The following is a 14,719-nucleotide window of genomic DNA, read 5'->3' on the forward strand; positions in this document are numbered from 1 at the left end:
ATAATTCTTGGCAGAACATTAGGTTTAATTTGCTTCCTTAAAACGAAAGGCAAGCAAAGCATATCACATCTGTCTGACAACTTTACTTCCGTCATTTCCCGTATTCTTGGCAGAACATTAGGTAATATTACGCTTTGTACATGCACTAGGCCTTACGAGTTGCTACAATAATATATATGTGACATTTAATTCAACACCATCGTCTTGTCCATATCAAGACAGAATGTGAAACATGCATGTCATGAGTTACATGACCAAACACTGCACCTAAATAGATCGAGCATTGCCCAATAACAAGGTGAGACACCTAGTGGAGCACATGCAGAGGAAAGAGAGCCCATGATGTAAAGAAAAAAAGCTATCAAAAATATGAAACTAGTTTTACCTCTCTTTTTTCTTAAGAAATTATTAACTTAACCATCAAAGTATTTTTCCGTTAACTCAGTGAACAAAATCATCCATTTATGTTTCTTTTTATTGTAGGTTTCGGTGGCTTTGAGAGATCCATTAATAATGAATTCAGTACTTTGTTGAAAAACTAAAGAAATTCATATTCAATTATTCGTTTATTATGCACGTACGGCTTCAAGGTTATAATATGCATAATTTCAAGCGTACGATCGAGACAAGATGAAAATGAAATTACATGGTGATTATATTTTATGTAATTATAATTATTTACGACTTTTGTGAACCTTTAATTTGCAAATCAAAGGTCACTTTAATTTGGTTCACGATCCACCATTTCAAGGTTATAATACATATGCAAAATTGTAAGTGGATATAATACATGGTACGAATCAAATCACATAATGATCATATTTCATGCGTCTCCGAGAATATCATGTTTTCTTACATAGCTTTACGCTAATGAGACTTTGATCATGACATTAAAATTAAAGACGGGAATAGGAAACAATTGCGCACAAACTCCAATAGAAAAAGAAGACACTTCCAAGTTCCAAGAGTGAATTCTCAAAGACTATAAAAAGGGTAACAGCCAAGCCAATAGAGTGCACTTACTGGACTGAATCATGTTTAGCATTGAAATACCTAAAATGGCAGCAACCAAGGTAACCCTGAAGCTTTTGATAGAGAAAAAGAACCGACGGGTTCTCTTCGCTGAAGCAGACAAAGAATTTGTTGATTTCATCTTTGGCATTTTCACTCTCCCGGTGGGAACTGTGACTAGGCTCTTACAAAAGAAAAACATGGCAGGCTGCTTGCGTAGCCTGTACAATAGCATAGAGAATCTGAGTGATATTTACATTCAGCCAGATCAAGACAAAGGCTTTTTGCTAGACCCAAAAGTAGCAAACATTTCTGGTGCTAAAGTCCCTCTCCTCTTGCCAAGCGTTGAGCACAATGAGCAGTCAAATACAACCAAGAAATTTTATAGGTGTGGAAGCGGCGGAAGTCATACCAGCTATGTGGCTATTGACCGGAGAGCAATATGTCCTTTGTGCAAGAATTCAATGACCACTGAGGTAAGTTACGTAGACCCACCAAGCGATATCAAGGCATCCTCTTCTAGTGAGGGAGGTTACGTGAAGGGGGTGATTACTTACATGGTGATGGATGATCTTGACGTCAAGCCCATGTCCGCCATCTCTTCTATCTCTCTGCTTTCCAAGTTTAATGTCACGGACCTTGGAGCTGTTGAGGAGAAAGTGGTCGATTTTGGCATGGATGAGGTATATATATATATATATATAGCACTCATCCCCTTTCTTTTTTCTATGCATTAAATATGCATTTTTTAGCTGAACACTGAACCGTAAACGGTTTTTAGGTTCTAAGTTTGCTGGAGGCTTCTTTGCGATCTAAGACTGTTTTGACCGACATCTTCCTTCCAAACCATATTACAAAATTGAACACGTTTCCAATACCGATAGCAGCTCCTGCTGAAGCAATTGTAGCAGCTCCGGCACCCATTGATTTTGCACCCGACAATGAGATAGAAGTAATTCAGGATGTGGCGGGCGCATAAAGAGCCAAATGAAAGCAGTACTGTTGCTTCTGATTAGTCTTTTAATTTCAAGGTGCAAAAACTCTGGAATAATTTGTCCAAAAAAGTATCTATGAGTTTGTTTACTTTGGTATGTTGGTGTTTTTGTTGCAACTTGCAACCATGTTTCTCATGTTTTAATTTGTTCTATGAGCTTGTCATGTTAATCAAATCTTTTATTTATTGCAATTTATTATGCGACTCATAAGTACTGTTGAACAATTTCAGTAATCAGATTCCATATTAGAGATGAAGATACAAAACTGACAAACATGGTAGTCGATCTGGTAGGTTTGATTATTGTTCTTTGGGTATTGTTTTTAATTTTAAATTTACAAAAAAAAAAAAAAAAAAATTACAAAACTAATTATTACATATTTTTTAAAATATTTTAGGTTTTTAGTGTCAGCAAATTTAGTGTCAAAACAAATTGGCATGTAAGGTTTGAGTTAAGGATTGAGCTGGTGTAATTAAGTTGGTCCAAGACATTAAGAAATATAACCATTTTTTTGTTTGGTTGCACATCATTTCTAGAAGTAGATATTCTCATGGAAATAAATACTTTCGCATGAAGAGTAATACCTATTCCTTTAATTTTTTTTAGAGGAATGGATTATGTTATTCCAAAAAGTCATCATTTTTTTTTTTTCAAACAAAAAAATATCCCCCTAAAATTGAAAGAATTTTTTGAAGGCGGGTCGATCACCCTTAATAGAACCTTAGGTGCATGGTGCGACCATCCTTGTGCTTGGGGTTGTCACATGTACGCCACCCCTATGGCCTATGTTCTTTTATGGGTACATAATCCCTTCATTTTTATTATTATTATTTTTTTTTTGTGGGTTTTAAAAGTTGGAGTAAAACCGTCATATCTATATTAATTCTGACATTATATGAAGACAAATGTGGCCGCCATGGGACCACTGAAAGTTCATATTGGCCCTGACGAGGCTATTGAAAGTTCATGGCGACCAATGTGGAGCTGCCGCAAATTCCCGGTGTCTATCGCAAGGTCAACAAATGTTTATGACAGCCACCACAAGGCCGTACGTCGTACGTTTCTACAGCCATTGCGAGCTCGCAAAAGTTCATGGTGGCCATTGAAAGATCGACTGTCGAAAGTTCTTGGTGGATCCTACATATATATGAGGCTCCACCAACATATGAGGCAGTTCGATATTTATGGTAATTAATTTTTGGGTTAAATACCTAATACCTCTAGAGTTTCATTTCTTTATTTTTTTTTCTCCTTAGGGCTTGATTTTTATCACAGGAGGTATCTGTAGTTTTGATAAAGACCAAATTGGTCCTTCCGTTCATTGACTGTTAGTTGACTTAACGAAAGTCTACATCACTAACATATGAACCAATTAAAATTTGACACTTGACATAAGTGGCCACGTCATCACTGATGACGTGGCCACTTAATTAAATTTAAAAAAACAAAAAAACAAAAAAATTTAAAAATATAATTTTTCAAAAAAAAAAATTTGGGGTGGCCTTTCCACTGGGGGTGGTTTCGGCACCCCAAGCCCAAATATATTTTGCTAAAGTCAAATCCTAACTCATAATGTTCGCTAGGACTTTATGATCGATCCTAATTTCCTAAACCATAAAAAGCAGCATTCATCTTCTCTACTCGAAAAATCATGTTCAGAAAAAACCCATTAGAGTTTTCTTCATTGTGGCCGAAATTGAAAAGAATATTATTAATAAATACTATAAATATCAATATACACATTTGTTTTATTATTTTTTAAAAAAAAAAAAATCCCATTATATATATATATATATATATATATATATATCTTTTATTTTGGCATAGAAAAAGTAAAGAAAAGTCGGTAGCCCTTCCGTGGGCTTCAATAGAGGCACGAAAGTGTGAAGATCGACATAAGAAGCCCAAGTATGTTGGTATAACTCAAAGCCCAGCCCATAACGTGTGGGTAGTGCTCAATGTCGGTAATATCAGCGTGCAATTGTCCCAAGTCAAAAACTCCAATGATTTTCAATTGAGAAAATCAACAGTCCCTTGCAGCAAAAATGTTTATTTGACTTGTCCGAGTTCCGAAGGTTCATCATCAATGGTGTCTGCAAATGCAAAGGGTAGAAATGGAAGTCCCTAATTCCAACTTCCAAGATTGCCTCAAGACTATAAAAAGGGTAACAGTCAAGCCAACAGCTGTAGCCCGAAGTACTGTAAGGTGAAACCGGATATATACCTCGTATAAAAAAATAAAAAATAAAAATAAAAAACAGAGGCCACTCACAGGACTGAGATACCTAAAATGGCAGTGACAAAGGATAGCCTGAAGCTTACGATAGACAAAAAGAGCCAATTGGTGGAACTGAGCTTCGTTGAGGTATTGCAGTAATCCCTTGCTTTCTGTGCTTAATTAATACTTTTTGTACTTGTTGTTTGAATAAAAGCAGTGCTTACATGCATGCACAATCTTATCGTTCAATATAGTGACTGACTATTTTGCTCTTTTATCTGGTTTGTTCAAGGGTACTGTGAAATTGCTCAAGGTTTCTCTGCAAGTAAATACTGTTCTCATTGATGTCTTCTATCGGGCAGAGGCCAGTACTGGAACTGGAACGTTGATTTCTAGGTGCAAGAAAATTATCCGTGGGATTGCTATATTTGTTGCAATCATGTTTCTCATTTCCTTTATCTTGGAGAAGTACTCTAATCTTCAATGTTTTTGTATATAGCTTATTATGATGTGGCAGTATGCCTTTTTAAATATTTTTTTTATCAAATTTGTAGTAAGCTGATGTGTTAGTATTTCTTTTTATTTTTTTAATGAAAAAAATTTAGAAAAGGAGGCCATTCACATTTTTGGGTAACATAGTAGTACTTACGGATTGAGAACCAATATAATAGAATGGTTTTAAACAGTAAAAAGTAGTAATAAGTCTTCAATTCCTTTATGCCCTATTGAGCCATAGTTGACTTGGCCACTTCATGGTAAAAGTTACTACATACATCAAAACTTTTGTCATTCAAATTGGTGTAATAGTTGCAGTGCTGTGCCAATTGGGTTGGAAGAAGTTTTTTTAACTCATTATGTAAAAATATATATATTTTTTAATAAGAATTTTGTTCGATCCAATTTATAAAGTAAATTTTGCTTATCCGAACAAAAAGAAATTTAAGTCCATTGAATGCACATCTTTGGAGTTGACAGTTGTCGATTGTCAAAAATCGAAAGACAAATTTCCCCAAACTGATTTAGAAGAATTTGTGGAAGAAATTCATCACGTTATATAGAAGTTCCTTTGCTATTAAAAAAAGCATTTATTATTCTTCTTTTTTTTTCCTTTTTTTTTTTCTATTCAAACGAAGAAACCAAGAAAGAGTAACAAGGGATACTTTTCATATGCTTAAATTTATTGTCCAAAAAGCTTCTTTCTTCTTTTTTTTTTTCTTTTTCTTTCAGTTATTCTGCACCGCTTTAAGGTTATAACATACATGACTCAAGCATATGATACCATTTCGTGTAAATTGGATTTAGAATCTCATTTATTTGTGGCCAAAAGTGGAAAGGAATTTTCCATCGAGAAAATCAATCCCATTGCAGCAAATGTTTATTTGAATGTTCCAAGTCCCGAAGGTTCATGAATGGTGAACATGCATGACTGCAAATGCAAAGGGTAGCGAAAGAAGTCCCGTCCATAAAGGGTAACAGCTAGCCAAGCCAAAAATGGCAGCAGCAAAGATAAGCCTGAAGATTTTGATAGAGAAAAAGAGCCAACGGGTGATCTTCGCTGAAGCAGACAAGAAATTTGTTGATTTCCTTTTTAGCATTCTCACTCTGCCGGTCGGAACTGTCACAAGGCTCTTACAAAAGCACGACATGGCAGGCTCCTTACATAGCCTGTACAAGAGCTTTGAGAATCTGAGTGATGATCTTTACCTTCAGCCAGAGCAAGACAAAGACTTCCTGCTGAATCCAATGGTAGCCATTTATGGTGCTAAAGTCCCTCTCCTCTTGCCAAGCGTCGAGCAACACTCATATTCAGCCAAGAAATTTTATAGGTGTAGTGCTAGCCACTGGTACTTCTGTCAGAACGTGGCTAATGACCGGAGAGCATTTTGTCCTTCGTGCAATAAGTTAATAACCAACGAGTTAAGATACATAGATTACGTAGACCCAGTACCGAAGGATACCAAGGCATCCTCCTCTAGTGAGGGAGGTTACGTGAAAGGGGTGATTACATACATGGTGATGGATGATCTCGATGTCAAGCCCATGTCCATCATCTCTGCTATCATTTTATTTACCAAATTTAATGTCACTGACGTAGGAGCTCTTGAGGAGAAGGTGGTCGAGTTGGGCATGGATGAGGTATATATATATATATATAGCAGTCATCCCGTTCTTCTTCTTTTTTCTATGCATTAACAACTCTATATTCGAATGAAGATGTAGTCATGCGTTGATTTTTGAAGTTTCTTTTTCTGGTCTGCAGTTTCTCTTTTCTTGTATATGTGATGAGTATTTTGTTCTTTAATCTGGTATGTTGCCAGGGTGTGAAATTGCTCAGGGCTTCTCTACAATCAAGTACCGTTCTGACTGATGTCTTCCTTCAGAATGATCAAAAGATTCAGAACCATAATGTTAAGGAGGAGTTTGGAATTGAAGGTGTTGAATGAATGACTCCGTGGGATAATTGATCTAAAAAAGTATCTGTGAGATTTGTATTGAGGTGTTTTAGTCGCAACAATGTTTCTATATTCATTTTCATGATCGGGTGTGGTAATATGCTTTTTATTTGTTTGTATTCAATAAAGAATAACTTATGATACGATCCTATGCATACAACATTTCGTATGTACTATCGACAACCATAACACATGCATATACATACATAAGGTTCACTTCCTAGAGATTGGTGCTCAAAGAAATGGTGCCTTAAGTTATTTACCTCATCTATGAGAGAAACATGATCACCATTTTCTCTCAAATGTCCATGATCCAATTCCTAAGTAATTGGTTGTACCGTCGAAGTCCTCCATTTACACAACTCTAGTTCTCCAATTCGACAGTCATAATTTATCCATCAAGTATCTCACCGGATAGTACTCTTTGCTAACTGTCAATTTGAGATTGCGATGACAAATAAAGCTTGAAAGAGATCACAATTTTCAAGTTTTCACAGTTTTAGACTTTTTTAAAAGCATAAAAATGCTTTTTAAGTTTTTTTTTTTTTTTTTTGCCTAAAAGAGCTTTTTAAGTATTTAATGTAGCCTTACTTGGTGGGCTACATCGAATAACAATAAGAAAAGAACGGATAGATAATTATAGATTTTGAGTCTATCAAGGATATGAGAATTCTTCTCAGAACTATAGAGTCTATCTAAAGTTTGAAGAAAAAAGAGGAATAAACTCAACTCTGAGTATTCTCATTGATAAAAACTTATTCATAAACAACAACTTTGACTTTCTAGAGGCTATAAGCATGTATTTATAGCCTCAAGAATTCTAAACTTAATAAAACATGAAATATAGACTTTCAAACCCTAAACCTAATTAAAACACAAAATAAAATTGGTTTAATAAAATAGATAAAGCTACGCATTCGAACGAGACAAATGGTCGTTCGAACGGGAACTACTGAAAGCGTAAAAACTGAAAATTAACATATGGCCTTTTGAATGAGGATTGAACGAAGCCTTCTGCCAACCTTCTGTTCCACTTGGCCGTTCAAACGGTGGCTTCTGTCCACCTTCCTTCGACTACTCAATTTGCATCATCCTCCCCTGGGTGGAGAGAATTCAGCCTCGAATTTAGCCGGTTCTTTCCACGGTCATTCGGATGCCCTATCAACTCGTTCTACTTGCCCTTCCTCAAGATCAAGACAAGACAACACCCCACAATAAGTGTGATGTTCTTCATCATCGAAATACCTTGATGGTTATCGTGAAGGCCCCACACCCCACTTGACAATACTTGGGGATTTGTTGTACTTCTCTTGTTCCTTTTCCCTTCCACGTGCCATGAAAATATTCAAAAATGGGTCAACCGTTGTTTCTCTCTTGAACATATAATTTTCTTCATCCGCATAAAACTCACCATAATCATTGTTAGGAGAGTTTAAAATATCTTCAACACCAAGGAAATCAACATAATCAATCTCTTCACCATTAAAATTAGGCACTTCACTTGAAAGGTCTTCATCAATCTCTTCATAATCGGCGATGTCATTCGTGGGCTCTTCCTCTTCCAATGGGTCATCTTCTTCGGGGTAGATGCCGCCAAACATGGTAGTAAACTAATCTGCTGTGTATTCTGCCTCTTGGTCGGATGGCAAAAGTCTTTCAATAGGATCTTCCTCATTGATATTGTCATCATAGGTTGGTGGGGAATCTCAGTCCACAAACCCTTGTGAAGGATCTTCAACATCTTCATGCTCGAACTCTTCATTAAGGATCTCAAATTTCTAGAATTCCTCATCAACAGGTTCTCCTTGCCCCTCCACATATAGATTGGGTAGATGGAGTTGAGGTTGGCGAATAAGGGTCAAATTGGCTTGTCGTGGACTCTCCGCCTCAATCCCTGCTTTCCCAAACACCTATTTATTTTTGTTGACTTTTCTTAATTTTTCTATCACCATGAATTCTTTGGGTTGCAAGCAACCTTGGAATTTCGGTATATCGAGTTTGAACATGTTCACCGGCCGATGGGCATGAACTTGCGCAAGATGCTGACATCTGTGTGTTTGGTGCTCTTCAAACGGGTTTCTAGATCCATTCCCATTGTGACCACCCATGTTGGATATTCGGGTAATGAGGTCTTCAATTTGATCCCGCATAGCCTCGAATTGATCATCCACGTGTTGCCAACGTTCAGTGTTAGATTTGCCTTCCGCCTCCGCGAATCGCTGTCTTGGTTGGTGATGACAACCGTTCGGCCCACCATCCATGTGCCGCAAACGAATCGCCGGTTGCTCCTTACGTGTTGTCCCTGTGCGCACGTGCACCTCAGTCATGTATGTACAACAGTCACCCCTTCCCATTCATGGAAAGTAACTTGGGCTCTGATACCAACTGATGCAACATGACTTGGTGGGCTACGACGAATAACAACAAGAAAAGAACAGATAGGTAGTTCTAGATCTTGACTCTATCAAGAATTTAAGAATTCTTCTCAAAACTATAAATCGAGTCTATCTAAGGTTTGAAGGAAAAAGAGGAATAAAATCAACTCTGAGTATTCTTATTAATAAAAACTGATTCATAAACAACAACTCAGACTTTCTGTAGGCTGTAAGCATGTATTTATAACCTCAAAACTCATAAACCTAATAAAATACGAAATATAGACTCACAAAACCCTACACCTAATTAAAACATGAAATAAAGTCGGTTTAATAAAACAGATAAAGCTACGTGTTCGAACGGGACAAATGGCCGTTAGAACGGAAACTACTGAAAGCTTAAAAACTGAAAATTAACATATGGTCGTTCAAACGGGAATCGAACAGGCTTTGAATGGAGCTTTTTGCCAGCCTTCCGTTCCACTTGGCCGTTCGAACGACGGTTCGAACGGTGGCTTCTGTCCGCCTTCCTTGGACTACCTGATCTGCATCTGCAGTATTAAAACATTTTTTAAGTTTCTTAAAGCAATTACCAACATGCTCTAAACAGATTCTAAATGGTTGGTATGGATTACGTCTTGACTACCCCATGGATTGCGTCTTTTCATGAAGTTCTCACCAGTTTGAGATCTTTATGAAAAAAACAAATTAAAAATAAAATAAAATTGAACCGTTGAATTCATATTATGATCGAAAGATATCAATGACCTCATTTATCACGGAGGGATCCTAGGAGTCTTCAACTTTGATTTAGACATATATAAATTCATTATAAACGAGTAAATCGATCACACAAAAAATTCATTGCTGATTAATGGTCGCTCCATACCTTTAACACAAAGGGAGTTCTCAGTCCAGTGTAGAACTCATAATAAAGTGTTTGAAGTAGAGAAAAAATTACATAAATTATGCCATTCGAATTAAAGCCTTTAAAGGATGGATTCTTATGGGGGCAAAACATGAAGATAATAAGAACTTTGTAACAAGTGCAATTTAATTTTGGGTTATTTATAAGTGGCTGCAATTTCTTGCCTTCTTGAGAAGGGAGTTGAAAATGCATGGTTTCTGAAAATTGTACCAATATATATATATATATATATATATATATATATATATATATGGGAACCACTAATTTCTACAATGTGAAGTTAAAATGCTAGAAACATGTCGACAAATTAACCTAAGTAATGCAATGGACAATTGACATGCCACACCCACACACGAACCCTCATGGGTCATGGCCGACAAAAGTAAGCAATTGCATGCATCTGCAGGTGGAGGAAATTCATGATGGTGAAAATTGAGAAAAGAACTTTATTGGCAACCAAGCTACTTATTGTGCTTGGGCGAATATTGAGAAAAGAATATGCATTGCTCAGAAGTAAAGCAATTGCATTCATGTATACGAGGTCGAAGAAATTCATAAATAATTAATGGTGAAATTATGGACACTAAAGCTTAGCATCAAGCTCTTGCTTTTCCTTGAAAAGCCACTTCCATCTAACCAATATTAGGAGCTTCTTTTTATTCTTTTTCTTTTTCTTTTTATCATTATCTAACAAAAGGCTAATATACAAAATTTCTTTTTTTTTTTTCTTTTTCTTTATCTTGACAAGTAATCTCTTATGGATCTTTGGTTCACTACCCACCGCGTCAAGGTTATAAATTATAATATACAAAAAAAAAAATAAAAAAAAAATTAAGCGGATAATACAAGGTAAGAATCAAATCACATGATGATCGATCATTTATATATATTTCATGTATTTGGGAATAATTATGTACATGGCTTTACGCTAATGAGACTTTCATCATGACCTTATAATTAAAGACGGGAATAGAAAAAGAAGTCCCTTCCTGGCTTCCAAGAGTGAATTCCATATATATAGCCCAAAGACTATAAAAAGGGTAACAGCCAGGCCAAGAGACAACGTAGCACACCTAAAATGGCAGCAACAAAGGTAAGCCTGAAGCTTTTGATAGACAAAACGAAGCAACGGGTGCTCGTTGCTGAAGCAGACAATAAATTTGTTGATTTCCTCTTTAGCATTTTCACCCTGCCGGTCGGAACTGTGACTAGGCTCCTACAGAAGCAAAACATGGCAGGCTGCTTGGGTAACCTGCACAAGAGCGTAGAGAATCTGAGTGATATTTACATTCAGCCAGAACAAGACAAAGGAATTCTGACAGACCCAAAAGTGGCCAATATTTCTGGTGCTAAAGTCCCTCTCCTCTTGCCAAGGGTTGAGCATTCATACACACCCAGGAAATTTTATAGGTGTAGAGAAATCTACTGTAATTACGTGGCTAGTGACCCGAGAGCAATTTGTTCTTCATGCAAGACTTTAATGAGCAACGAGGTAAGATACGTGGAGTACCCACCAAAGGATATCAAGGCATCCTCCTCTAGTGTGGGAGGTTACGTGAAAGGGGTGATTACTTACATGGTGATGGATGATCTTGAGGTGAAGCCCATGTCCGCCATCTCTTCTATCTCTTTACTTACCGAGTTGAATGTCACGGACCTTGGGGCTGTTGAGGAGAAAGTGGTGGATTTAGGCATGGATGAGGTATATATAGAAACCATCCCCCTTTTTTTTTTCTATGAATTAATGCGTTTTTCGCTGAACATAAACCGTTTTCTTATGGGTAGTTCTGGCTTTATGTACGTGCTATACATATATATCTAATCTTGTTCCTCTGTGTGGTCTGTATTTAGGTTCTGAGTTTGCTCGAGGCTTCTTTGCAATCTAAGACTGTTCTGACCGATGTTTTTCTTCAGAACCATTTTGACAATGATCGGATAGAAATAATTAAGGATATTGTGGGTGCATAAAGAGCCAAATTATGAAAGCACAGTTGCTTTTTATTTGTCTTTTAATTTCAAGGGACAGGAATTATGTGGAATAATTTGTCCATAAAATTAAAGTATATGTGAGTTTGGTATTTTGGTGCTTTTGTTGCAGCCATGTTTATCATGTTCTGTTTCATGACCTTCTTGTGCGTTTCATGTTAATCAAATCTGGTTTTGCTAATATGATTTTTCATTTGTTTTTTTTTTTGAAAGGAGATTTTTCATTTGTTTCATGTTAGTTAATAACAAAACTTCTGCAAATTATAACCTAGTATTGGTAATTATAACAATTACAATCACTTAAGCTATATATTGTGCGACCAATAACTGTTGATCAATTGCATTAATCAATTTCCAAATTGCATTTTTTTATTATTATTTCCAAATTGCATATAGAGATACAAAAATGAGAGATAGAGTAGCTTGGTAGGTTTGATTAATGTTCTTTTGAAACATTTTAAATTTTTAAATTCACAAAATAATAAATAATACAAAAGTATTTATTACATATTTTTTTAAAAAAAAAAAAAAAAAAAAAAAAAATTAACAGTTAGATTTAGGTTTTTAGTGTTGGCAAATTTAGTGTCAAAATAGGTCGGGGCCGGATGTAAGGTTTGAGTTAAGGATTAAGTTGGTGTAAAAGTTTGTTCAAGACATTAAGAAAATATGGTTATGAATGCGGTTCAAAAAAGACTTAGTTAGAGTAAAAAGTTTGTTCAAAAAAGACTTAGTTTGACTTAATTTGTCATCTTTTAATTCCAACATCATATGATGACAAATTTAGTGGCGTTCGAAAGTTGATTCAAAGTCTACAACTTTATATTTCATGAAAAAAAAAAAATCAAAAACCACCCCCTTCGTTTGTCCTTTTTTTTTCGTTTTTAAAATATTTTAAAAAAATATATAGTTTTTTTAGTTTTTTTTTTACTTTTAAGATTTTTTTTTTTATAAAATTGTATTTTTGTTATTGGGAGACATTGGCATTTTTTTTAAAAAAAAGTGAGAGGTAGTTTGAAGAAAGTATTTGTACTTGTCCCAATTTTATACGAATTGGCCGGTCTCTAATAATATGATCCCACACAATGTATGACTGAGATTAACATTTTTCAATTTTGTTCTACATTATCTCAGCGATTATTAATATATATCTCCAATTGGCTTTTCAATTGCTTCAAGAAGGTATCAATTTTTTTTTTTTTTTTGAAAAGAAGAAGTTATTAATTACTACTCATAAATCTTTCATTAATTTGTGGCCACTTTTGGTGGTTCTTCGCCTTCACCGTCCCCGGATAAGAGAGAAGGTGAGCGAAGGAGGGAGAGGAGAGGAGAGGAGTAAATTTTAGGGACTTCGGTGTTTTTTAGGGGAGGCGGCAAATGAAATGGGGGGAGATCGAGAGAAAGTTTTCTGACCTAAATTTTTTTTTTTTTTTTTCTTTTAAAAAAAAAAAAAATTATTTTTTTCTTTTGTTTTTTAAGTCTGACGTGGCCAGACCCTGGGCGGACAAGGGTCTGCCGAAAACCTGAACTCGTTTATTTGACTGTTCCGAGTTCCCAAGGTTCATGAATGGTGACTGGAAATGCGAAGGGTAGCAAAAGAAGTCCCTTCCAAGAGTGAATTCCATATAGCGGCCTAAACACACTATAAAAAGGGTAACAGCCAAGCCCGTTGAGGGCACTTACTGGGACTCGATTTCCCTTCAAGATTTATAATAAGATGGCAGAAACAAAAGTAAGGTTTTTGATAGACAAAAATGGTTAATGTCATCAAGTGCTCTTTGCTAGCTGAAGCTGACAATAAATTTGTTGATTTCCTCTTTAGCATTTTTACTCTGCAAGTGGGCCTCTTACAAAAGAAAAACATGGCAGGCTGCTTGCGTAGCCTGTACAAGAACATAGAGAATCTGAGTGATATTTACATTCAGCCAGACCAAGACAAAAAGTATCTGCTAAAGCCAAAAGTGGCCATTTCTGGTGCTAAACTCCCTCTCCTCTTGCCAATCGTTGAGCAGTCGTGCACAGACAAGAAATTTAATAGGTGCGGTGTCAACAACTGTACGTAAGTACGACGTGGGCCGTAACGTGGCTAATGACCCTAGAGCAATTTGTCCTTCGTGCAGGAATCCAATGACCACCGAGTAAAGTTATGTAGAGTACCCACCAAGCAATAATAATTGATCAATGGATCCCCCTCTAGTGAGGGAGGTTACGTGAAAGGGATTTGGGCGTGGATGAGCTGAGGTGTGTAAAGCAGTACTCATTGTTTCTTTTACTTCCTGTTATCTAATGCCTCTTTTGCTGACTCTACTTTTGTTTTTTTTATCGTATCCGATCAGCGATTTAATTGGAGTCCTTTATACGTTTGTAATTTTAGCAGTTTTTTTTTTTTTTTTCAGTGCCTGATTTCTGCAGTTTTTGTTTTTATAAAATCTGTGATCATGAAGAGTAGAAAATAGTGGGTTATGGCAGCGTCCATGATGACTGTATTGTTCCTTCGTGTGGTTTGTTGTTAGGTTCTGAATTTGCTCGAGGCTTTTTTTCAATCAAAGTTTGTTTTGACCGATGTCTTTCTTCTTTTTTTTAATCAAATGCGGGAAAAGGTTACAAGGGAGAATCATTCCCACTCTTAATCCTAATAGAAGAGAGAATGAGAGATCCTATGGGAATGCTTCCGAACACAAGGTTAGAAGCGGCCCACTTAGCAAACCAATGTGCCCTAAAATTAGCACAACGTGACACTTTCAAAGCCTTACAAC

General features: G+C 36.1%; 4 protein-coding genes across 4 annotated transcripts in view; all 4 read left to right on the top strand.

The window, feature by feature from the left end:
- LOC132188081 (uncharacterized) overlaps positions 1–534 on the top strand; it is a 1,279-nt gene extending 745 nt beyond the window's left edge. The window contains exon 2 of the mRNA XM_059602491.1: positions 484–534. Within this exon, the coding sequence (XP_059458474.1) occupies positions 484–534 (51 nt within the window). The remainder of the gene's footprint in view (positions 1–483) is intronic.
- Positions 535–1,134: 600 nt separating this feature from the next.
- On the top strand, positions 1,135–2,027 carry LOC132188856 (uncharacterized). The gene is made up of 2 exons (XM_059603421.1): positions 1,135–1,694; positions 1,793–2,027. Exons 1-2 carry the CDS (start codon positions 1,212–1,214, stop codon positions 1,988–1,990), a joined length of 681 nt encoding a protein of 226 aa, XP_059459404.1. The 5' UTR covers positions 1,135–1,211; the 3' UTR covers positions 1,991–2,027.
- Positions 2,028–5,625: 3,598 nt separating this feature from the next.
- LOC132188709 (uncharacterized) lies at positions 5,626–6,761 on the top strand. Its single transcript, XM_059603239.1, has 2 exons — positions 5,626–6,360; positions 6,543–6,761. Exons 1-2 carry the CDS (start codon positions 5,716–5,718, stop codon positions 6,666–6,668), a joined length of 771 nt encoding a protein of 256 aa, XP_059459222.1. The 5' UTR covers positions 5,626–5,715; the 3' UTR covers positions 6,669–6,761.
- A 4,297-nt stretch (positions 6,762–11,058) lies between these two features.
- Positions 11,059–11,948, top strand: LOC132188082 (uncharacterized). The gene is made up of 2 exons (XM_059602493.1): positions 11,059–11,682; positions 11,832–11,948. Exons 1-2 carry the CDS (start codon positions 11,059–11,061, stop codon positions 11,946–11,948), a joined length of 741 nt encoding a protein of 246 aa, XP_059458476.1.
- Positions 11,949–14,719: the final 2,771 nt, after the last annotated feature.

Source organism: Corylus avellana, chromosome ca7 (assembly GCF_901000735.1).
Source record: "Corylus avellana chromosome ca7, CavTom2PMs-1.0".
NCBI classification, from domain to species: domain Eukaryota; kingdom Viridiplantae; phylum Streptophyta; class Magnoliopsida; order Fagales; family Betulaceae; genus Corylus; species Corylus avellana.

What these genes read in the sequence shown, in the direction of transcription:
- LOC132188856 (XM_059603421.1), top strand. Translation starts at nt 1,212, where the DNA reads ATGGCAGGCTGCTTGCGTAGCCTGTACAATAGCATAGAGAATCTGAGT. An exon ending in TCGATTTTGGCATGGATGAG is followed by an intron (nt 1,695 to 1,792) that starts GTATATATATAT and finishes AACGGTTTTTAG; the next exon opens with GTTCTAAGTTTGCTGGAGGC.
- LOC132188709 (XM_059603239.1), top strand. Translation starts at nt 5,716, where the DNA reads ATGGCAGCAGCAAAGATAAGCCTGAAGATTTTGATAGAGAAAAAGAGC. An exon ending in TCGAGTTGGGCATGGATGAG is followed by an intron (nt 6,361 to 6,542) that starts GTATATATATAT and finishes GTATGTTGCCAG; the next exon opens with GGTGTGAAATTGCTCAGGGC.
- LOC132188082 (XM_059602493.1), top strand. Translation starts at nt 11,059, where the DNA reads ATGGCAGCAACAAAGGTAAGCCTGAAGCTTTTGATAGACAAAACGAAG. An exon ending in TGGATTTAGGCATGGATGAG is followed by an intron (nt 11,683 to 11,831) that starts GTATATATAGAA and finishes GTCTGTATTTAG; the next exon opens with GTTCTGAGTTTGCTCGAGGC.